The sequence below is a fragment of the Plecotus auritus genome (genome assembly GCF_963455305.1).
Source record: "Plecotus auritus genome assembly, chromosome: 8".
NCBI classification, from domain to species: Eukaryota; Metazoa; Chordata; class Mammalia; order Chiroptera; family Vespertilionidae; genus Plecotus; species Plecotus auritus.
In genome coordinates, this window is record NC_137782.1 from 107,024,604 (window position 1) to 107,049,783 (window position 25,180).

At 46.1% G+C, this 25,180-nt stretch overlaps 2 protein-coding genes across 5 annotated transcripts in view; one reads left to right on the forward strand and one right to left on the reverse strand.

Annotated features, from left to right (window-relative positions):
• Window positions 1-25,180, reverse strand: part of TGFBRAP1 (transforming growth factor beta receptor associated protein 1) — a 65,169-nt gene that overhangs the window by 11,097 nt on the left and 28,892 nt on the right. For all 4 annotated transcript variants that reach the window (XM_080686984.1, XM_080686981.1, XM_080686983.1 and 1 more), the window contains exons 3-7: window positions 12,142-12,336; window positions 9,718-9,872; window positions 7,079-7,161; window positions 4,399-4,740; window positions 2,056-2,113 (exon numbers count right to left, since the gene is read on the reverse strand). In XM_080686984.1, the coding sequence (XP_080543110.1) occupies window positions 2,056-2,113; window positions 4,399-4,740; window positions 7,079-7,161; window positions 9,718-9,872; window positions 12,142-12,336 (833 nt within the window). The remainder of the gene's footprint in view (window positions 1-2,055; window positions 2,114-4,398; window positions 4,741-7,078; window positions 7,162-9,717; window positions 9,873-12,141; window positions 12,337-25,180) is intronic.
• Window positions 19,581-19,757, forward strand: LOC308257427 (DNA-directed RNA polymerases I, II, and III subunit RPABC4-like; the record flags this gene model as incomplete). Its single annotated transcript, XM_080687017.1, has 1 exon — window positions 19,581-19,757. The coding sequence occupies one exon, from the start codon at window positions 19,581-19,583 to the stop codon at window positions 19,755-19,757; it is 177 nt and encodes a 58-aa protein (XP_080543143.1).

Sequence of the window (25,180 nt, forward strand, 5' to 3'; positions counted from 1 at the left end):
GCACGCCAACATATTTTATGGCACCAGTTTCTTCAACACTGAATGCCCTAAACCAAATAATCTGATCACACACACACTAAATGTGTCATTTTAAAAACATGGTGGATGTCTGTCATATAGTGAGATTTTTTCATATTATTTCAATTTTGTAAATCTCTATATATACACCTCTGCTGATATTATTATTACAAGTATATCAAGCTATAATCCTTATGTAATTATGTGATGTAAAAAATAAAAATGTATCTTTGACACTCAAATCTACTCTCAGCCATTGGGTGCCGCTGACAGGAGCCCTTTTCCCCTCTCAACCTGTTCTGCAATGATGTTGCCACAACAGTTTAAGCAAATGCCAGTGTGCCTTTGCCAAAGTCACGGCGCTGCCTCCAGCTTGCTGAGGAGAGCTGGTGGTCGTGGCGGCTCACAAAGCACAGAGAAGAAGGCCCACGAGCAAAGTGACACAAAGCAACCCATGGGACTGCAGAATGTGCAGCCTCTGTGGGAAGCAGTGTGGAGTTTCCTCAAAAATTAAAGATGGAGCTCCCATTTGACCCAGGACCTCACTTCTAGGAATATATCCCAAGAAACCAGAAACACCAATCAGAAAGGATATATGCACCCCTATGTTCATAGCAGTACAATTCACCATAGCTAAGATTTGGAAACAGCCCAAGTGCCCATCAGCAGATGAGTGGATTAAAAAACTGTGCTACATCTACACAATGGAATACTACGCTGCGGTAAAAAGGAAGGAACTCCTACCATTTACAACAGCATGGATGGACCTGGGAGCATTATGCTAAGCAAAATAAGCCAGTCAGGGAAAGATAAATATCACATGGTCTCACTCATTTGTGGAATATAATAAACAACATAAACTGATGAACAAAAATAGGTCCAGAGACATAGAAGCCATCAAACCTCAGAGGGAAGGCAGCGGAGGGGGGAGGTAAGAGATCAACCAAAGGACTTGTATGCATGCATATAAGCCTAACCAATGGACACAGATAATAGGGGGGTGAAGGCCTGGGCTTGGGGGGCAGGGACAGGCTGGGAGAGGTCAATGGGGGAAAAAGGGGCCATATGTAATACTTTCAACACTAAAATTTTTGTTTAAGTATATGGATTGTCTAACCACTATGCTGTACACCTGAAACTAATACAAAACAGTATTAAATGTAAACTATAATTGAAAAAAAAAGACTTTTCTTTCCATAAAAACCACAGCAACCCCAGTGGATGGCAACTACCACAGGGGAACAGTCTCCCTGGAGCGTGAGAGCGTCAGTCAGATGCTGCCAGTTGCAAGACTAACACTGGGGTCACTTGATCAGGCTCCGCATCTGGCCAGGGCTCTGGTTCCACCCCCAGCTCTACCACTGGCCAGTGGTTTGAACCTGCCTTGACCATCTTCAGTTTTGTGTTTTTAAATATTTTTGCGATTTCAGAGAGGAAGGAAGAGGAACAGATAGAAACATCGAAGACAGAGAATCATTGATTGGCTGCCTCCTGCACACCCCACACTGGGGATGGAGCCAGCAATCCGGGCATGTGCCCCAACTGGGAAGTCAAACATGATCTCTCGGTCCATAGGTCAACGCCCTACCACCGGCCGGCAACCAGCTTTAGTTTTGTTACAGATGACACAGGGATATAATTTACCCAGCTCTCTGGCAATCTTTATTGTCATTAACAGTTATTAATATCATAAATTCACTAACATTAGCAGGGAATTATAAAGCAAACTGTTATTCCCAGTGTTAATTTTCTAATAAGGCAGTGAAGGCAAATGTCTGAAGCCTCAATAAGAAATCATACTTTTATTTCTTAAGATTTCAAAAAACTCTGCCTTCATAATGTTCTTTAAAGAGATGTAAAGACAGAGGAAAAATTCTTGGCCAACATTCTCAAGACATTCACTTTCTAAAAGCAGTAGTCATCTTGTTGTTTATATAGATCAGGGGAAAGTGGTCTCTTTCAACTTGTGATGACTTTAAGCACACTAAGGCAAACGGTACTGATTTCTCAATAATGCCAACATGCTTTTGAACTAACCTGAACTGCAGCCGCATCCTGGTTATTATGGTGGTAGAGCAGTCCCAGTGCAAAATACCTGCAAGGAAACAGTGCGGTGAGTGCCCCTCCTGCCTTCTGTGGTGGCACCCGCACAGTGACACCCCATCCTGCATTCTACTCCACTCAGAGTTCAGCAACAACAAGATCCTTATTTCTGCTTATTTACTTACTAGAGGCCCAGTGCACAAATTTTGTGCACGGGGCCGGGGGGTGGTGTCCCTCAGCCCGGCCTGCACCCTCTCCAATCTGGGACCCCTTGGGGGATGTCCAACTGCCGGCAGTCGGACCTTCCTCTCACAATCCAGGACCGCTGGCTCCTAACCACTGCCTGCCTGCCTGCCGGCCTGATCTCGCCCCCAACTGCCCTGCCCTACAGGCCTGGTCACCCCCAACTGCCCTCCCCTGCCGGCCCGATCACCCCCAACTGCCCTCCCCTGCCGACCTGATCTCGCCCCCAACGGCCCTCCCCTGCCAGCCTGGTTGCCCCCAACTGCCCTTCCTTGCCAGCCTGGTTGTCCCCAACTGCCCTCCCCTGCTAGCCTAATTGCCCACAACTGCCCTCCCCTGCCGGCCTGTTTGCCTACAACTGCCCTCCCCTGCCAGCCATCTTGTGGTGACCATCTTGTGGCAGCCATCTTGTGGCGGCCATCTTGTGATGACGTCGCAGCAGTCATCTTGTGACGATGTTGCGCGATGCCACCTAGGCTTTTATTATGTAGGATGGTGTTAAATGCATGCCCAGCACCCTGGCCGGTGGCAGATAGTTGGAGTGTCCCCTGGGCACCAAAAAGTGGCAGGTTCAACTCCTGGTCAGGGCGCATACACAGGTTGTGGGTTCCATCCCTGGTTGGGGCATTTACAGGAGGCAACCGATCAATGTTTCTCTCTGACATCAATCTTTCTGTCTGTCTGTCTCTCTCTAAGCATATTAGCAGGTGAGGATTAAAATAAAAAAATTATGCCCTATCAACTTTAAAAAAAATCACATTCAAGTCTAAGATAAGCTGACAAATAAAACTATGACTTTACTATGGAAAGTCACATTTGAAATTTCTTTACAATTTGCCTCAAATATTACTATAATTTCATATCTCTTCAGTTAGCCATTTTAACCTAATATTAAAAAACTATTTGGAAGGTTTGCTACCTGAACTATTATTGCAAGAAGGAGTAGAGAATTTGAACAGCAGTAAAGACCAACAGGATCCAGGCATCACAGAGAACAGAACATCAGGGAAAGACCTGGGGGAGGCCACCAGAGTTTAAGGACACGAGTTTCTATTCAGGCTTCATTACTTATGACCTGTGTGACCTTGAGCAAGTAGAAAGGATGAGCGATGATATTGGCATTGCCTGGGCAGTGAGCCACGACCACCCTTCCGAGTTCTGCAGGTGTGTCCTGCTCCGGGTCCCCTCCTCCCCAGCAGGGGACTGGAGCAAGGGACCCAGGAGGTGTCAGATTTCTTCCACAAAGAGCAAACTCCCCGGATATCACTGTCTGCTGGACCCCTTCTCTTTTCCTCATGCTGACTCTCCGGACCCTGTCATCCCATCACTACCGCGAGGTGTCAGTGTATTTTCTGGTCCTAAACAAAATGACTCCACTCCACAGCGCGTTCAGGAATTGGAAGGGCAGCTGGAGGAGCTAGCGCCACATGGAGACTAGCCACCAGACTCTCGTCTTGGCCTCTGAACAGGGTCAAGCACTGGACACACCGCAGTCCCGTGAGATTTCACCAGGGCGGTTGTCATTTCAAATACATAATAAAAACCACAGACAAAGAACCTTATTGCTAAGTGGAGCTTGGGGGTCACCCAACACTTTTAAAGAAAAAACTCGTGAGGCCCAGAAGATTCGACCACGTGACACCAGCAGGAGGAGGAAGCTACCACCCGCATTCAATCAGTGTCCTCGGATTAACTGCCCTCACGTGAGGTGAGGAGATGGCCACCTACCAATGCATGCTCATAACGAAGACAGTTTTAAGCCATAACCTCTTACCCACGAGACCAAGAAGCCCCCTTTTATCTATTTATCCAGATGTCTGTCTATCTATTCAAACTGGTCATCAGTGCTTAACGTGCACTATTAACTGTGCCAACCGACACTGGTGTCTTCCACAGGCGAGTCCTACCTGGAACACGGAGCAACCTAAGGACCACTTCACTTACTACAGGCTGGTTAGCTCCCATGGAAGATGCCCCAGAGGGCGCTGGCTGTCACTGGGACTTCAGGGCAGCCCCTCAAAGGGCCTCGTCAACTCGAACCCACTGGCTTCATCGGCTCCACAACAGCCTCCCCACTGGCAGAAGGCCACTCACCGTTTGTGCTTCTCCAGCCAGGCAGCACTGTCGGCCAGCAGGCAGGCGTTCGCGCTGACCAGGAGGTCCAGCAGGCTGGCATGGCCAACCTCCGCGTAGAGCTTGAGCAGGGCCGTGTCCACGTCCTCTTTGTAGCTGCGCACCACCTCTGTGCTGCGCACTTCGTCCAGGTAGCTCATGAGGAAGCGCTTACACTTGGCCACCTTCTCCTGGTCGCCCTGGGTCAGCTGGTTCAGGTCTGCGTACTCGTGGAGAGGAGGGTGAGACCGCGCGAATGAAGAGGAGGTGGGCAACAGGAAGGGGCACAGAGAGATCAGCTCCCGGACGTCAAGCTGGCCGCTTCTGCAATTACAGTGTCAAACTAAATGAAGCAAAAAGAGAGAGAGAGTGCACGTAGGCACACAAACAGCACTGGAGGGCACGCACGCTGGCACAGAGCGGGAGAGCGGCGAGCCACCGGAGAGACCACCTTCACCTGCATGTGCAGCACAGCATCCCTGAGCCGAGTGCCACCACCTGATTCCCAGACAGAGGGAGGGGACCAGAGGGAGGACGCACAACACGTGCTGCAGTGAAACTCCGACACAGCTGAACACCACGTAGGCTGTGGGTTCCCCAGGCCCCAGGGCAAAGAGAGACACAAAGGCAACACCCATCAGCATCGGGTGGGTCCTGCACTGCTTCCTCCCCAGGCTGCTGACCATCCTAAAGGGCTCTGCAAGACCCTAGCTTACAACTTCCTCAGCAGGCACCTGGGACCAGGGACACAAGCGCCCGCGGCCCTTGCTGGTGACTCCTGAGGACTCAAGCGGCCAGCAGTCCTAACCTCGCAAGGCCCAGGAAGCCCTCCTGTAACGCCCATCGCTACCACATCACCGTTCCCTCTCCCCTCGCCTCCCTCCGCCCCAGTCCTGCCCACAGTGCTAACGGCAGCAATGCCTCAGGCCTGGCCCAGGGTCAGAGCCGCCAGGGGACACACCCACCATGGGAGGGTGCGAGGTGCCCACCGGCCATGTGAGGCAGCACCAAACTTCTAGCAGCACATGGAGAAGGAATCTGAGGACCAGCCCCAGGTCAGTGAGAGAAAAATCATGAGTATTATTAGCACATCTGCCGAGGGCACAGGAAGAGGAGGCAGACTCATGCCTGTCCCAGGAGGGTCCTCCTCAAACCTCCCTTTCTCCGGCGCTCGCTGACAAAAGCCAGCAGCAGTCCACGTAAAGGTAAGTGATACAGAGGCTGACGTGGACAGCATAGGGGCCTGTACTAGCCATGGACAGGCCCTGCATTTATTCTCACAAAATCGGCCAACTTTTCTAGGAACGCCCATGACCATTCACCTGGATTTTAAATTAGCCCGTGACCAAAGACCCCAGTGAGGAGGCCGTCAATTCCGCGGGGACAAGACCAGGCATGAGAGAAGAGCATCGGCCCACAGGGACCAGGACTCCTCTCTGACCCCAAGCTAGTGGTCATCCAGGCGCAGATGACCACAGCGGAGAACTTCTGCAGGCAAAAGGTTAGAGGGCACCAGGGCTCACACGGGAACCCCTTCTTTACCCAGAGTCTGTTCTCTGCAACTAATCTGGTGACAAAGATCAGAGGCCCAGTGCGTGGCCAGGGCCGGGTGCTGGCCTCAGGAGCTCAGGCCCTGGAGGCTGCACAGGCCCAGCGCAGCCCGTGGTGGCTCCCACTGCAGGCTCTGCTCTAGCCCCGCATTCTGAAAGCTGCTCATAGGCAATGCGTTAGTGGGTATTCAGACGATGGTACAGGTTTCACCTAATCTTCTGCAAAGCATGCTGGGCACACAGTGTGAGAGGGAAGGGCAGCAGGGAGAACGGGTGAGACAGGAGCGGGTGAGGGGCGAGGGCGAGACAGCCCTGGTACAGACAGGGTTACTCATGGTGCCGGGAACCTCCTGGAATTAACACAACTTCCTGAGCGAGCCATTTACAGTCCTTAGAGCAGTGGTTCTCAACCTTTCTAAAGCCACGATCCTTTAATACAGTTCCTCATGTTGTGGTGACCCCCAACCATAAAATTATTTTCTTTGCTACTTCATAACTGTAATTTTGCTACTGTTAATGAATCGTAATGTAAATATCTGTGTTTTCCCACGGGTTGAGAACCGCTAGCAGGGTCGCCTAAGACCATCGGAAAACACAGATATTTACATTATGATTCATTAACAGTAGCAAAATTACAGTTATGAAGTAGCAACGAAAATAATTTTATGGTTGGGGGTCACCACAACATGAGGAACTGTATTAAAGGGTTGCGGCATTAGAAAGGTTGAGAACCACTGCTTTAGAGAATCATTTTCATAAGTCCTCCCAGAACCACCTGCTCTTGTTCTAAACTCATAGCTTCTTGTGAAATCTCGGGAGAAAAGGAAAAGTGAACAATAGTGTTTTCCTAAAAACCCTCCACATTATGAAATCCACTCTTTAAACTCCCCTCTCCTGTCCTGTACGTGTGCATCAGCCCCACCCTCTAAGATACAGGACAGTTAAACTAAGGCTGAGAGGGCAGGAGGGCAGGGGATGGGCACTGGGGCCTCGCCACTCCTATCTGAAGTACCATGTAACCAGGGCAGCACCTCCCAGCACAGCATCGAGGTGGAATGGAGCCCTGAGCACAGAGGGACCCTCGGAAGTCCTGCTACCAGCACTCGAATTACCTGAAGAGCTCTTTAGCTTCCAGGAACTGAAGTTGTGCGAAGTGTATGAAGCCCGCCTGCTGCAGGATCCTTCTGTACATTCCCTGAAAGAAAGATAGGTCTCAGATCCACGCTCAGAAGCTGCGACAGAAATACCATCCACAGCACACGACACAAATCAAGGGAACTTTGGACACACACCTTTGTCTCCTTGATGCCTCTTTCTTAAAGCGCCACATTCTCTGTCTCTTTGGATCTCTACAAGAAATACTCCTTTACTCCCAGCCCCTCAGTCAAACTTCTGATAATCACTCCCTAGCGCTCAGTGGAGCAAGATCAGTTCTGGCTTTAAATGAAGAGAACGGGGTGAGCGGTGAGATGCCAGTCTACTGACCGCCTGGTCTCCTTCCTCTCCCTTTCTGGTCTCTCTAAGCCTGGGGGCTACATTTGGTCCCACGCATCCTAAAGTTAAAATAAGTAATGTACCTTATGATAAGAGTCACATCTAACCCTAAAAACACAACTCCTTTAGGAGAAGTTAGCTCTAAACAACCACCTCTGCCCCACCCATCACATCAGGGCTGCTGGGAGCCCGGTCCACAGCTGTGACTCACACGGACCCATTCCTTTGTAGCTCAGCCCAGAAATGAGCAGAGATGGGAACCAAGAGAGAAGAGTCTACCCAGGAGCCGGGAAGGCTCCAAGAACAGGCATATTTCAGCAAGGTATCGAAACAGTAATATACAGCGTATGGAAGTAGCTCCAGTATAGCAAGGCGGGGGCGAGGGGGGGGAGGGCAGGGTGAGTGCATGGCAGGTCCACACCAGGAGACAGGCCCAGCGCTCTGCTCTCACCAGCTGCCGTGCCTTCCTGTCTGCAGATGGTACTGGTTATGTTTTAACTGCTCTGAGGACTAAAATGTTTTAACTGCCTCTCAGAGGGCTTCCACATTGCAGGGCTCAGCCGCTGTTCCCCAGTCCTCCACCCTGTGAGGTGAACTGTGGTTCAGGCATGTTTCACAAGGCGACAGAGGGGGCAGGAGAGGAGGGGAGCAGGCGGGGCCAAGCTGAAGCGCCTGCAGGGTGTGGACTTGACTATAGGCAGGGAGGCCCCCACCGGTGCATTTTACGCCAGGATTTGGTCTGCCGTTTAGAAAGGTCACCCCAGGGCAGCATGGAGGATGGAGCAGGCACACCGAGGAGGCTGCTGACACCAACCAGCGGCAAAGACGGGCACGAAGAAATGGCTGAACCTGAGGTCCTCCTGAGGGTTCCAGGGCTGTGTGTGTTTGCAGCAACAGGGAGAAGGCAGAGAGCATGTTAGAAAGGGGACACGCCAACTGAGGTATCGGACTAGAGAGCAAGACGGCTAGTAATGTCTTAATACTCACTGCATGTGTCTACTGTGGCAAGAAGAGAGGAGAAAAAGCAAAAGCAGACAAAGAACCAGGAGAGCCTCTTTAAGAAAATGTTACAAACTTAAAGTGTGCACGTGTGTGTGTGTGTGTGTGTGTGTGTGTGTGTGTGCGCGCGTGGACACAAGGAGGGGCACCCCAGGACCGGCCTGTTCAGCCATTCAACTTGTCTGCAGGCAGCAGCTCATGGGTCCCTGATACACAGGAGAGAGGAGTGAGGAGCCCAGCAGGGTCTCAGGTCGGTGTAAGGAAAGCTCTGCAGGGTGCTCAGCACAGCAGGCCCTGAGCAGGCGCTTTCTTCCTTTTGCCTTTGCTGCCCCCTGCTGAGTGCTAATAGGTAGGTCTTACTTTAAAAAATTAGGAAGATGAAAGTTTATCACTATTTAAATATAGAAAAGATGCCTTCTTTCACTCCCCATAACCATTAAGTCTACTTCCTGCCTCTCACTCTCAGAACCTACCTTTCTCAGCATAAAGCATCCTTTCATTCCACAGCAGTCATAGTCATGGGAAACCTGACCCCTCTGTCATAATCGCAGGGTTACTCTAAGTCCATGAGCCCTTTCAATGATGACTGAGACATTCACAGGAATGCACACTCACCCACGTCACATTTCTTTTCTCCCGACTCCATAGAGTAACCTGAACTAACCTGACAGCCGACCAAGCAGCAATTGTTAGGGAATGTGATTTCATTAGACATAAGAATAACTTGTGATTATTATATCCATTACATTTATCCATACCAACTCTATGAAAGTTCATGTTTCTTAAGGGCATTAAATTTGCTCCTAAGGAAATTAATTAGGTGGACTCCTGCAATATTAGATAGTTATCAGTATGGTTAACCTGTAGATAATATAAACCTAAACTTTTATAATTCAGTCCCATCCCAACAAATACAAATTCTAAATGAGGAAACAAAATAACATGCTGCTACTCTTGGTTTTCAGAATTATGCCGATTCTTCTTTGAAGGCCACTGAGGAAGGAAGTTGACCAGAAACACAGCTCTGTGTACTAAGCACGGAAGCTGGAGGCTCCCAGCCTGACCTGGCTCTTGGCAGTGTCCTGCGGCCCGTCTGTGGCTCTGCACCTGTTTCCTTACCTGCACAGTGGGGTGTGCCAAGAAAACTCAGCCCGAGAGAGCGGTCTGGCACACAGGAAGGGCTCTGTGTGGGGCTAAACCTGAGTGCTTTCTGCTTACTGCCCCGGAGGCATGCTTCCTGTGATCAATAGCTACAGACCTGAAATTTTTCCTTTGGAATGTTCCTCCGAGCTCCTTTTGCTAAAACCAACGCCTCTTCCACTCTGTGGCTTGCTAGAAGATCCTGTATTTGTTTTTCCAGAGGTAAGGGAACCAAGATGTAAACTCCTTTACTTGTGGCGACAATCACTCTTCCTGGGAAGAAAGTCAACCAATTGGAAAGGGGAAGACATACTGCCAGCAAGAAAACACACTGCTCCCCACATTGACCCTGCTCTGACTTGCTGATCAATTTCATTGGCGTTCTCCCACACAGAATCACCATGGAAATTAGAAATTACAACACCTCTCTCTTCTTCATCCCAAACTTCCATCTGTCAGCAAAGGCCAAACTCTTAACACTACATTTCCAAAGTATAAAATATCCTCTTTTGCATTGTTTTTATTTGAAAGTGCTGATAAATTTACAACCAATTGAGTATATATACAATATTCAGTCTAATGAGGTTATAGAGATCAGTTATGGAAAATTGTCAGTCTGAATTATGATGTACCTCATATAAAACTTTCAAAATTTTATTTTCTGTTCGTGTTAGTTACTTTACAGGAAACAAGATTATAATACAACATTCTGAACGATGAGATAGTATTTCATACTCACCTGCCATACAAACACCTCCACATCTCGGCACTACCTTACTCACTTCCCCACACAGCTCTGAGTCACCGTGACCGTGGCCAACAATGCCACCCTCGTTTCCCCTGGGGGACCTTGCACAGGCATCCACCCAGGAGTGCAACTACAGTCCAAGACCAGCTCCTAGTACAAAGCTTTATTTTTTTAAATCCTCGCTTGAGGAAATGTTTATTGATTTTTAGAGAGAGAGAGCTAGAGAGAAAAACATCAATCATTTGCCTCCCATACGTGCCCCAGGCAGGGAGCGAGCCTGCAACCTAAGTATGTACCCTGACCTGGAATCGAACCCACAAACTTTTGATGCATGGGATGATGCTACAACCAATTGAGTGATCCAGCCAGGGTCCAGTACAAAACTTTTAAAGTGAGTTCTGCTGCGCCCTGGGGACACGTGGTAAGCAAACTATTACATGTTCACAGGAAGCAATGGCACGCTTTTCTTTCTACCTCAAGGAGAGTTCCGGTCAGCCACGCCTTTGCTGCTGTCAGCTCTTCTCCCCCTGCGCTCCTGCCCACTGTGGCCCAGCCAGCCCTCGTCTCCTGGCCTGGATCGTCACCGCATCTCCCTCCCTGGTCCTCCTGCTCTGCTCTCTTGTCTAGATTATCTGTCTTCTGTTATCACACCCAAACTAGCTTTTCTCATACTCAGGAGACTCTGTCCCCTCTCTGTGCTGGAGTGCCTGTCCCTAGGAAGCCTCCCTTGCTCCCACCTAGGGTGGGCACCTCATCAGCCTCTTGGTGTACACGAGCCCGCCCACCTCCAGTACCCGAGGTACATGGCACCATAACACCGTCGTGAAATGTGTCCTCTGAAGCCCGTGTCAGGCCTTCAGCTGGAATCTGAGGGGCTTAACATGCCGGATGAGTCCCAGTAAGTTCACATCCCCAGCATCTCAAAAAGGAAGGGCAACATGTGATAAGCTAAGATCCTTAAATGATACACGCAATGCATGAATCTAGACTAGTTCCTGGCTCGAAGAAAAGATCATAGCAGGCGTTCTAGGACCCCTGGGGAAATCTGACCACAGGCAGGACATTGGAGCTCACTCTCTAAGGTGGAAGGGCGTTGTGGTTATGGAGGAAAGTGCACTGATTCTGAGGAGAGGCACGCTGGAGCATTATGGTTTAAATGCTGTGTGGCCCTCCACTTCTATTCAACTTTAGGTGCTACATCTAAGTGGGCAGTGTGCAGAGGTTCACTTTGTCTTCTCTCAACTCTTCAGTACATTTAAAAACATTCTAATAAAGTTTACAAGTAAAATAAATCTGCCCCCTGGTTCCCCACTGCACAGAAGAGGCAGTCCCTTCCTGACTGCCCTGGTCTCCTCATTTGACACCATCCTCCTCCCACAGCCACTGACCTGCTTCTGGGGCCTGAAGTGCAGGTTTGCATGCACCTTGCTCTCTACCTGAAGGTTCTTTCATAGCACATGTGCTTGGCTGAGTCCTTCACACCCTTAAAGGTTTGGCTCAAATACCACCTCCTTCAGGAAGTCTTCCCTGATATTCCTAGGAAATACTTCCTCCTCTGCTCTCCCCTTACTTCATTCTATCAGGCTCTTCAACTGCTGTGCCTACTGTTTAATGTCTCTCTCCCCACTGACCCTGGGGCCCCTGAAGTGTGGAATGTGTGTTACCATCACCTGTGTACCTGCTATGCGCAGCATAAAGCCCGGTTCCTAATGGGCCCGGAGCAGTATTTACTGAGGAAATGTCACAAGAGAAGTGATAACTGAATTTCGTTAAGATTTCTGCATAAACGGGTACCTTCGAAGTCCTGCAGAATGTGGCCTTCCCTGAAGGGCAGGGTCTGCTTCTGCTGCTGGTCCAGCATGCTGTGGACTGTGATGAAGGCGTCGTCGAGCGCCAGGACGTAGGGGAAGCAGACGGCCGCCCCGATCACGTTCTCTGACCAGTGCACAGGAGCCCGCTGAGAAATCCCAGCAACAGTGGCAAACATGCCTAGAAAAACAGGGATTAGGAGGTCTTAAATAACTACTTATTTTCCTGCGTCTGGATGCAGAATATCACCCGCTTTCCTTATATCTCAGATAGGAAACATAACATAATTTGCTGCACGTGTGAAGAACTCTATGTGACTTCATTTCCATGAGAACTAGCTTCCCAGAGGGTAAATCTTATATTTACTTCCAACTAAAAATGAAGGTAAACTGGGGGATTAAAAATGGCGGCAGACTGCCAAAACCGGTTTGGCTCAGTGGATAGAGCGTCGGCCTGCGGACTCAAGGGTCCCAGGTTCGATTCCGGACAAGGGCATGTACCTGGGTTGCGGGCACATCCCCAGTAGGGAGTGTGCAGGAGGCAGCTGATCGATGTTTCTCTCTCATCGATGTTTCTAACTCTCTATCCCTCTCCCTTCCTCTCTGTAAAAAATCAATAAAATATATTTTTTTAAAAAAAATGGCAGCAGAGTAAGTGGATGCTGCATGGATATGCTCCCAGGACCTAACTGGAATTCCAACTAAAACACAGAAAAACTTCTTGAATAAGCAACTGAACATTCACTGGAGAGGACCCTGATAAATGAGGACCGAAAGTGAAGACCACATAGAGACTGGTAGGAGGGGCAGAGGTGCAAAAGGTCTAGCCGGCTACCACAGACACCAGCTGAGGTTCCAGAGGGACAGCTCAGCTCCAGGGGGGTTTCCATTGAGAACTCTGGGGTCTAAACCCCAACCAGAAAGCACCAGAATTGAGAAGGGTGACCACATAACATCTGGTTGTGAAAAGCAGCAGGATTGCTGTCTGCCAGGGAGAGATAGCTAGAAATGCAGGCACACTCTTAAAGGGCCAACACACAAAATTCCCTGTGTAGCCACTCACCTTGTGCTCCAGCAGAAGGAGGGAAGAGTGAACTGGAGCTGTGTGAGCAGAAGTCAGGATTAGGGGCTCTGGGGTTATACTTCAAAAGGTAGACACCCCAGTTTCCAGTGCTCAGTCACTCCCTCATGCTGCAAAGGTCATCTTTCTCACACAGACATTTGCTATACAGGTGGCTTTGCCTGGGGGGAAGACAGCTGACAGACCCTATTGGAAAGCACCTTGTCCCACAGTGTGGTGTTACTGAGACCCATTAAGAGACTGAGAATTAGCCCTAACCGGTTTGGCTCAGTGGATAGAGCATCAGCCTGCGGTCTGAAGGGTCCCATGTTCGATTCCGGTCAAGGGCATGTACCTTGGTTGCAGGCACATCCCGAGTAGGGGGTGTGCAGGAGGCAGCTGATCAATGTTCCTCTCTCATCAATGTTTCTAACTCTCTATCCTTCTCCCTTCCTCTCTGTAAAAAATCAATAAAATGTATTTTTTTAAAAAAGAGAGAGACTGAGAATTAGAATTAGCCTCCAGGCAGAAGCAATTGCCCCACCCTGTTGGGAAAAACTCTCACCATACCTGTAGACGATTGCCTGAGGGATAGTTGAGACTAAATCCAATCAGTCTGCAAGCAGAAGCGGTCTCTAGAGGCTCAGAGTCTTTGCCTGATCTAATTAGGTCAGAAACAGTGTTTGACCATCCTACTAGAGATTGAGAGGCATAGCAAATCTACCTAATACAAAGTCACAAACCCAAACAGGCAGCCAAAATGAGGAGATAAAGTAACAATCCCCAAATGAAAGAATACGAGAATTCTCCAGAAGAAGAGAAAAGTAAAATGGAGATAAGAACTTTATCTGACATAGAGTAAGAAAAATGATGATAAAGATGCTCAACAGCAAGAGAAAAGATATAGTAACCATGAAACCAGAAATAAAGAATGACATAGCACAAATAAAGAACACATTGGAAGGAATACACAGCAGATTAGGAGTGGCTGAGGATCGGATCAGTGAATTAGAAGACAGGATAGAAAAATCACTCAATCAGAACCAAGAAGAAAAAAACAATTAAATAAACAGGAAGACAGCTTAAGGGAGCCAACATAAAATGTACAATATTCACATAATAGGGGGAAGAAAGGGAGCAAGAGATAGAGAACATGTTTGAAGAAATAATGGCAGAAAACTTCCCTAACCTGGTGAAGGTAAACATCATACAAGTTCAGGAGGCACAGAGAGTCCCAAGCAAGAAGAACCCAAATAGACCCACACCCAGACACATCATAATTAAGATGCCAAAAACTATAAGACAAAGAGAGAATCTGAAAGGCAGCAAGAGAAAAACAAACTGCTACCTACAAAGAAGCTCCCATAAGGCTGACATCTGATATTTCAATAAAAATTCTACAGGCCAGGAGAGAATGGCATGAAGTACTTAAGGTAATGAAAAGCAAGGATCTGGAACCAAGATAACTATATCCAGCAAGGCTATCATTCAAAATAGACGGTCATATAAAGAGCTTCCCAGACAAAAAAAAAAAAGATAAAGGAGTTCATTATCACCAAACCAGCATTGCAAGAAACGCTAAAGGGACTGCTGTCATGAGAAGAAGAAAGAGAAACCTAAGCATACAGAATTAAAATGGCAATCAATAAGTACCTATCAATAACAACCCTAAATGTAAATGGATTAAATGCTCCAATCAAAAGGCATAGGGTAGCTGGATGGATACAAAAACAAGACCCAAATATATGTTGTCAACAAGAGACCCAGCTCAGAAAAAAAGATTCACACAGGATGAGAGTGAAGGGATGGAAAAGAATTTTCCATGCAAATAGAAAAGAAAAAAAAATTGGGGTAGCAATACTCATATCTGACAAAATAGACTTCAAAATCAAAGCCATCACAAGAGACAACATAGGTTACTACATAATACTAAAGGGATCATGATCCAACAAGAGGATATAACCCTTGTAAACATATGCGCCCAATATAGGAGCACCTAAATATATTTAAAAACTTCTAGAGGACTTTAACCAGTTAACTGCCATGGTATTTTGAATTTAATTAAAAACAGTCTGCCACTTGTGTCTATAGACACTTATGGAGTACAAATGGTTAAGGGAGAGATTGACAACAATACAGTCATAGTAGAGGACTTTAACACCCCCCTGATTCCACTGGATAAATCTTCCAGACAAAAACTTAACAAGGAAACAGTGACTCTAAAGGACACACTGGATCAGAAGGATTTAACTGATATTTATAGAACATTTCACCCCAAGCTGCAGAATATACATTCTTCTCAAGTGCACATGGGTCATTCAAAAAGACAGAACACATGTCAGGACACAAAACAAGCCTCTACAAGTTCAAGAAGATTGAAATCATATCCAGCATCTTCTCAGATCACAGTGGAATGAAATTAGAAATCAACTACAATAAAAACACCCAAGAACATTCAAACACATGGAGGCTAAATAGCATGTTATTAAACACTGAATGGGTTACCAATGAGATCAAGAAAGTAATAAAAAAAACTTCCTGGAAACATGTTAAAAGATCTTGCCTGGGAATTATTAGCCCACCCGCTCTATTCACCAGACTTTGCTCCTTCAGATTACCACTTGTTCTGATCGATGGCACACGCACTTTCTGAGCAGCAGTTCAAAACATATGAAGAAGTGGAAAACTGGGTCTCTGAATGATTTGCCTCAAAACAAGAAAAGTTCTATTGGGACAATATCCACAAATTATCTGAAATATGGGGGAAATGTGTAGCTAGCGATGGACATTACTTTGAATAAAGCACTTTTGATGTTTCTCTTGAAATTATCATGTTTTCTTTGATTACAAAATCCGCATTGTTAACTGGTAGGCATAGTAGATCAATGGAACAGAATAGAAACCCAAGAAACTAACCCAAGCCATTATGCTCAATTAATATTTGACAAAGGAGGCAAGAGGCATACAATGGAGTCAAGACAGTCTCTTCAATAAATGGTGTTGGGACATTGGACAGATACATGCAAAAAAATGAAACTAGACCACCAACTTATACCATACACAAGAATAAACTCAAAATGGATAAAGGACTTAAATGTAAGATGGGAAACCATAAAAATCTTGGAAGAATCCATAGGCAGCAAAATCTCAGACATCTCTGATAACAGTATCTTTACTAATATATCTCCTAGGACAATGGAAACTAAGATAAAATAAACAAATGGGACTACATCAAAATAAAAAGCTTCTGCACAGCAAAAGAAACCATCAACAAAACAACAAGAAAGCCTACTGCATGGGAGAAAATATTTGCCAATTTTACATCCAATAAGGGTTTAATCTCCAAAATTTATAGGGAACTCATATAATGTAACCAAATGAAGACAAACAATCCAATAAAAAAATGGGCAAAGGACCTAAATAGACACTTTTAGAAAGGGGACATACAGAAGGCCAAGACGCATATGAAAAAATACTCAAAGTGAGTAATCATTGAGAGATGCAAATCAAAATGACAATGAGGTACCATCTCACACCTGTCAGAATGGCTATCATCAACAAATCAACAAACAACAAGTGCTAGCGAGGATGTGGAAAAAATGGAACCCTCGTGCACTGCTGGTGGGAATGCAGATTGGTGCAGCCACTGTGGAGAACAGTTGGAGTTTTCTCAAAAAATGTAAAATGGAACTCCCATTTGACCAAGTAATCCCACTTCTAGTAATACATCCCAAGAAATCAGAAACACCAATTAGAAAGGATATATGCATCCCTATGTTCAAAGCCGCACAATTTAAAATAGTTAAGATTTAGGAGAAACCAAGATGGCGGCATAGGTAAGCACCTAAACTGCTGCCTTGCACAACAATTTCAAAACTACAACTAAAAGACAGAACGGACACCATCCAGAACCACAGGAAAGCTGGCTGAGTGAAAATTCTACAACTAGAAGGAAAGAGAAAAGCTCACAGAGAATTGGAGGTACTGCAAAGGGTCTTTGTGCGTGCAGAAAGGAAGGGCGGCTGAGAGCCTGGCTGACTTTCTCTGGCGGAAGGGGGAAGGAAGCCCCCGACCGCACTGAGCCCCAGTTCTGACTGCACTGAACCCCAGTCCCGGGCGAAACCCCATGGACCCAGGCTCATACGGGGGAGTCTGGACTGTCAGGTAGAGAGAAAGGCACCTGGAGACTCGGAGACCCGGGGGAGACCCGGGGGAGCCCCGGCGCCAGGGTTCTGGAGGCGCGCGCGCCAGTGTGCACAAAGGCTGCGGAGGTTGCCACAGGCTTTCCCTAGCAGAAGGGAGTCCGAAGCTCCTGACTGCACTGAGCCCCAGTTCTGACTGCACTGAACCCCAGTTCCAGGCGAGCCCCTGGGGACCCACGTTCTTGTGGGGGGAATCTGGACTCTCGGGCGGAGACTCGGGAGCTGGGGAAGGCAGAGGTCTAGAGGCACACGTGCAAGGGCAAGGCTGACTGGAAGCCAAGACTGTCTGCTCCGCCCTGAGACTCCACCCCATCCAAGCTGAGCACAGAGGCTATTGCAATTTGGCAAGTCTAATCCTATAAGGCTGTCTCCAGCACCGAACTTCTCCCAGCATAGACACAGCTGATCCTTACAGCCAACTGGCCTGGAGGTCAATTCCTCCCAGTGATACCAACAACAATCAAGACTTAACTATAACAAGGCTGTACACACAGTCCACAAAGGGGTGCACCAAGAGTGTCCACCTCAGGTTAACTGGGGAGGCCGACACACTGGGCCATATAGGAAACCTAGCACACAAATCTACCCTATCAACTCAGGGAAGCAGTGAAAATGCGGCATCAAAGAAACAGATCACAAATGAAAGAAATGGAGGAAAACAAATGACTGGATATAGAATTCAAAACCACGGTTATAAGGCTTTTCAAGAATATCCTAGAAAAGGCCAATAAATATAACGAGACCCTCGAAGATATGAAAAAGGACCAACTAGAAATTAAACATACACTGACTTAAATAAAAAATATTATACAGAGACCCAACAACAGACTAGAGGAACCAAAGAATCAAGTCAAAGAATTGAAATACAAAGAAGCAAAAAACACTCAATCGAAAAAGCAAAAAGCAAAAAAAATCCAAAAAGTTGAAGATAGTGTAAGAAGCCTCTGGGACAACTTCAAGCGTACCAACATCAGAATTATGGGGGTGCCAGAAGAAGAGAGAGAGCAAGATACTGAAAACCTATTTGAAGAAATAATGACCGAAAACTTCCCCCACCTGGTGAAAGAAATAGACTTACAAGTCCAGGAAGCGCACAGAACCCCAAACAAAAGGAATCCAAAGAGGACCACACCAAGACACATCATAATTAAAATGCCAAGAGCAAAAGACAAAGAGAGAATATTAAAAGCAGCAAGAGAAAAACAGCTAATTACCTACAAGGGAGCACCCATACGATTGTCAGCTGATTTCTCAACAGAAACTATGCAGGCCAGATGGGAGTGGCAAGAAATTTTCAAAGTGATGAATAGCAAGAACCTACAACCAAGATTACTCTACCCAGCAAAGCTATCATTCAGCATTGAAGGGCAGATAAAGAGCTTCACAGATAAGAAAAAGCTAAAGGAGTTCATCACCACCAAACCAGTATTATATGAAATGCTGAAAGGTATTCTTAAAGAAGAGGAAGAAGAAAAAAGTAAAGATAAAAATTATGAACAACAAATACATATCTATCAACCAGTGAACCTAAAAATCAAGTGAATTAAAAACCTGAGGAACAGAATAATCTGGTGAATATAATAGAATCAGGGGCATAGAAAGGAAGTGGACTGATAATTCTCAGGGGGAAAGGGGTATGGGGTAGTTCAGGAAGAGACTGGACAAAATTCATACACCTATGGATGAGGACAGTGAGGGGGAGGTAAGGGCAGAAGGTGGGGTGGGAACCGGGTGGAGGGGAGCTATGGGGGGAAAAAGGAGAAACAATTGTAATAATCTGAATAAAGATTTATTTAAATAAAATAGGTAAGATTTGGAAACAACCTAAGTGCCCATCAGCAAATGAGTGGATTAAAAAACTGTGGTAGCCCTAACTGATTTGGCTCAGTGGATAGAGCGTTGGCCTGGGGACCTAAGGATCCCAGGTTCAATTCGGTCATGGGCATGTACCTCGGTTGCAGACTCCTCCCCGGCCCTGTTTGGGGTACGTGCAGGAGGCAGCCAATCCATGTGTTTCTCTCACATTGATGTTTCTCTCTGTCTCTCCCTCTCTCTAAAAATCAATGGAAAAATATCCTCAGGGGAAGTGGGCTGCATACAACAACATGCTGCAGCATGTTTAGAATCGCAGCAAGAGGAGTGTGTTGGTGCTAAGGATTAACAATGGGCACCAGGAAGGACGTCCAAACCCCAAAGCAGCAGCCAATGATATATATCTGTGGAGAATGTCACGCAGAAAATGAAATAAAATCCAGGGATCCAATCAGATGCAGAGAATGTGGATACAGAATAATGTACAAAAAAAGGATTAAAAGATTGGTGGTTTTTGATGTTCGATGAAATAAAATTCAGAAGAATATCTTCGTTTGCATTTGGATTTGCTGTTATTGTTGTAGAGTTTTTGATGAGTATACTTCTTTATGAATACAACTATATACACATGATTTCATTTAAAAAACCATATTGTATTTAGGTATCTATTCATAGTATACATAAAGATTGTTTTTTGTTCACACACAAAAAAAGAAAAATATCCTCAGGTGAGGATCCTATATAATAAAAGCATAGTATGCAAATTGTTCCCTCAACTGGGAGTTGTCTGGGAGTTCGACTAGGAGGCGGGGCCGGCCAGGGGAAGGGAGGGAGTACCCAGCCAGCAGCCGCTAGGGACCCTATCAGTGCATGAATTTTATGCACTGGGCCTCTAGTTAAAAAATAAAAAAAAAAACTGTGGTACATCTACACAATGGAATACGACACAGCTGTAAAAAAGAAAGAACTCTTACAATTTGCAACAGCATAGATGAAACTGGAAAGCATTATGCTAAGTGAAATAAGCCAGCTGAAGAAGGATAAGTATCACATGATCTCACTCATTAGTGGAATATAATGAACAACATGAACTGATGAAAAAAAATAGATCCAGAGACACAGAAGCTTTGAACAGACTGTCAAACCTCAGAGGGAAGGCAGGGAGGGTAGAGGGGTGGGTAAGAGATCAACCAAAGAACTTGTATGCATGCATAAAAGCATAACCAATGGACACAGACAATAGGGGGGTGAGGGCATGAGCTGGGGCACATGGGACTGACTGGGAGAGGTCAATGGGGGAAAAAGGAGACATATGTAATACTTTCAACAATAAAGAATTAAATTAAAATAAAATACCAACAGCATATTTCAGAGATCTAGAACAAATATTCCAAAATTTAGATGGAACCAAAAGAGACCCCAAATAGCTACAGCAACCTTGAGAAAGAAGAACAAAGTTGGAGGAACCACAATATCAGATATCAAGTTATACTACAAAGCCACCGTTATCAAAACAGCCTGGTACTGGCACAAGAACAGGCATAAAGATCAATGGGACAGAACAGAGAACCCAGAAATCGACCCAAGCCATTATCCTCAATTAATATTTGACAAAGGAGGCAAGAGCATATAATGGAGTCAAGATAGTCTCTTCAATAAATGCTACTGGGAAAACTGGACAGATACATGCAAAAAAATGAAACTAGACCACCAACTTACACCATACACAAGAATAAACTCAAAATGGATAAAAGACTTAAATGTAAGTCATGAAACCATAAAAACCCTAGAAGAAACCATAGGCAGCAAAATCTCAGACATCTCTCCTACCAATATGTTTAGGATACATTTCCCAGGACAAAGGAAACTAAGGAGAAAATAAATAAATGGGACTACATCAAATTAAAAAGCTTCTGCACAGCAAAAGAAACCAACAACAGAACAAAAAGTGAGCCCACTGTATGGGAAAACATATTTGGCAATGATACATCTGATAAAGGTTACCATCCAAACTATATAAGGAACTCATACAACTTAACAAAGGGAAGACAAACAATCCAATTAAAAAACGGGCAAAGGACCTACATAGACACTTCTCCAAAGTGGACATCCAGATGGCCATGAGACATATGAAAAAATGCTCAAAGTCACTGATCATCAGATAGATGCAAATCAAAACGACAATGAGGTACCGTCTCACACCTGTCAAAATGGCTACCATCAACAAGACAAGTGCTGTCAAGGATGTGGAGAAAAGGGAACCCTAGTACATTGCTAGTGGGAATACAGACTGGTATAGTCATTATGGATGGAAAATGGTATGGAAGTTCCTCAAAAAATTAAATATGGAACTGCCATTTGACCCAGTGATCCCACTTCTAGGAATATAACCTAAGAAACCCGAAACAGCAATCAGAAAGAATGCATGCACCCTTATGTTCATAGCAGCACAATTTACAATAGCTAAGATCTAGAAACAGCCCAAGTGCCCATCAGTAGGGGAGTGGATAAAAAAGTTGTGGTACATTTATACCATGGAATACTATGCAACAGTGAAAAAGGAAGAATTTCTTATCCTTTGAGACAGCATGGAGGGACCTGGAGAGGATCATGATAGTGAAATGAATCAGTCAGACAAAGACAAGTGTCACATGATTTCACTCATACGTGGAATCTAATTAACTAAATAAACTGATGAAAGGAGTGGATCCAGAGACATGGGAGCATGGAACAAAGTACGGAATCTCAGAGGGAAGGTGGGGGAGGGTGGGTGAGTAGGTAGTAATCAACCAAAGACCTTGTATGCATAGATGCATAACCCATGGACACAGACTATAGGGAAGTGAAGGCCTGGGGCAGGGGGCGGGGGCAGACTGGAAGGGGTCCTTGGGGGAAAAAAGGACATATATAATATTTCAACAATAAAGATATATTTAAATATAAAAATACATAAAATAAAAATGAAGGTAAACCAATGTTTACATATTCCCATGTGAAAGTTTATATCACACTGTCCTCACAGTGGAGGAAGTGCATGCCAAACAATTTTAAGAAGCTTCATAAGAGCATAAAATTGAGTATCATACACCAAACAGAGTAGGACTCTGGGTGAACTCATCACAAACAGAAAGGAAAGCTCATTTATTAAATGAACACCTACCAAAAGAAAAATTATAAATGAGCATGTTGAGCATCAACCTAAATTCAACACTTGCTAGGTCCTTGCTGTGTGTCCAGCACTGAGTTAGATACGGAGAGACAAATAGACTGAGACACAACCAAGGGACTCACAGCGCTGGAGGGCTCAGGAAAATACCTAAATAGTTACTACAAGAGGCAACAACCTGGCAGAGAAAGGAGGGAGAGTCCAGGTGGAGCTGTGTCAGACGGGCTGCACAGGGAAGACCAACCGGGGGTGAGTGGGGTGGGTGGGCTCCGGCATTAAGCAGCAGGAGGTCACAGGGAGGCAGGGAAGAGGGGAATGTGGCCCCCTCACAGGAGTGGCTCCCAGAACAGGGCAAACCCTTCATGGAGTGCAGAGTGTGGGAGAGTGAGGCTTGGGTGGGGGCGGAGGAGTGCAGCCTGAAATTGGCACAGGTCCCAGGGCTTTAGAGAAACCACCTGCGGGGAGGCTGCACGGAGGGAGAGACCCAGACACGGAGGCCAGGCAGCTGCCTACCACAGGAGGAGGCTAGGTGCGCAAAGAGCAGGGCTACCTTCCAAGGAACTGCCACCTGACTCGGAGGGGCAGACAGCCTCAGGACTGCACGGCTGGGCGGAGCCGCCAACACAATGGGAATCGGGAGCAGGGCAGCTGGGAGGCCAGGTTTGCATTTCGTAGAACTTGAGAGACATCTGTGAGGGGAGGACATGGAGTTCAAGTGCTTTCTCGGGGACACATGGTTCCACGGAGCACACCAGGACAGAACACAAGACCACACGGGAGACACGTTTCTGTGCGGCACACCATGGCTTCCACTTCTTCCCAAGCGATAGGAAGTCAGGAGTTCCATAGAAACGAGGAAGACGCACGGAGATGCTCAGGTAAGAGGTAAGATGGAACAAAAGGTGTAAGGGGTCTGGGCTGGCTCCAGAGCGGGGATGACTCGCACAGCTGGGGGCGGGCTTGGCATCCCAAGGTTTCCCAATGGGAGAGAGGCTGTAACTCAGGTTTGAATATACCCAACCAAATCGGGTGAATTAATATCACCAAAGTACTCAAAACGCATTAAAAACCCTGAAGGAGAGAAACACGGTGCAAAGCTCCTGGAAGCATGAAGGACCTGAAATTAAGGCTGAGCTTTGGAGGAGTGAATTAGGTGCGTGAACCTGAATTCTCCATACGGTCAGAATCAGCCGCCAGAGAGCCCAGTGGGCACCGGCGCCGTGCCCCCGCCTTCACCCAGGCGCCTGGGAGAGCTATGGAATCCCAAGGGTTCTGCTGAAATAGTTGTGCTCTGCAGAGCACGGCTCTCAGGGGAATATGGGCACGGAGCCCTCGCCCAGCCCTCGCCGTGCAGTGGGGAGACCCGAGCATGAACGTTCTCAAAATGAAAAGGGCAGAAACCAGAGGCACAGAACAGAGATTTCCCGAGAGGAAAGGGCAGCGTAGTCACGGCAATCAGGGTCCAGGTCCAGAAGCACAAGGTGCCAGATCCGCTGGGAAACAGAGGGCACTGCTGTGACACCTGCCAACCACCTATGTACTTGTGAACAGGTGACACCTCCTGTTTCCATATTGTAAGGAGTGCCAATGTGGCAAAACGTGAATGCCTGTAAAACCATGGCCTTCACTTGTGCACCCTCTAAGTATCACTGGACCCTTTATCTGCCTGCGGGGACAGCCACGGGAATTATTTGCATTCTCAACAAGCATTAAAAAGATAGAACTAATAATCACCTCTGGTTTCTGCCTTTTTCGAGAACATTCATGCTAGGGCCTCTGCACTGCACTGCACATGAGGGCTGGGAGAGGTCTCCGTGCCCATATTCCCCTGAGAGCTGTGCTCTACCGAACACAGTTATTTCAGCAGAATCCTTGGGATTACATAGCTCAGTTGGTTGGAACATCATCCTGATATGCCAAAGGTTTCAGGTTCGATCCCTGGTTAGGGCACATACAAGAATCAAGCAATGAATGCATAAATAAGTGAAACAACAAATTGATGTTTTTCTCTTTCTCGCTACCTCTCTCTAAAAATAAATAAGTAAATTAATTAATTAATTTTAAAAAATAGTCAATTTATTATCAAATTTTCAGCAAAATATTGGTTAAAATTTTAAATTAATAAAATTTAAATTAAGACCAAAAAAGTTAAGAACAATTTCTCATGATACAGGAGTGGACACATGTTATCTTCAGAAAGAAAGGCAAATGTAATGCATAGCTTTCAAATGTTAAAAGTGGATTTGCATTCGTTATAGTGATTTGTTTGAACTTAGTAATCTCTGAAGCCATTCATGATGGTGGTGACTATGCTGTATACAGAACTTGTATGTAAGAAATGCATGGCAGAGCTTACAAGTGATCGTCCAATTTGCTTATCGTACCAATTACAAGCAAAACAACAATTAAGAAGGTCGGTTCATTTTGCATGATGTCTATGTAGTTGAGACAAAGTAAGGGTGAGGAAAAAATGCATCCCCAATAACAACTACCATTTCCCGTCAATCCTAACACTAAAACCAGCAAAAAGATATTGCGATCAAATGTGTTCACTATAAAGTCTCTATAACTAAAACAGGTATTGGTTCATGAATAGACAGCCTGATGGAACAAAATGGGAAATCGAGACAGACCCAATGACAGAAGGAAATTTAGTGGACGCTGAAGGAAGCCACCTAAACCAGTGAGGAAAATGGACTCTTTAATCAATTTGTTGGGATAATGAACAGAGTGTAGAAAAGGATAAAAATGGATCCATTCCTTATATTCTTTACTGTAAGAAATG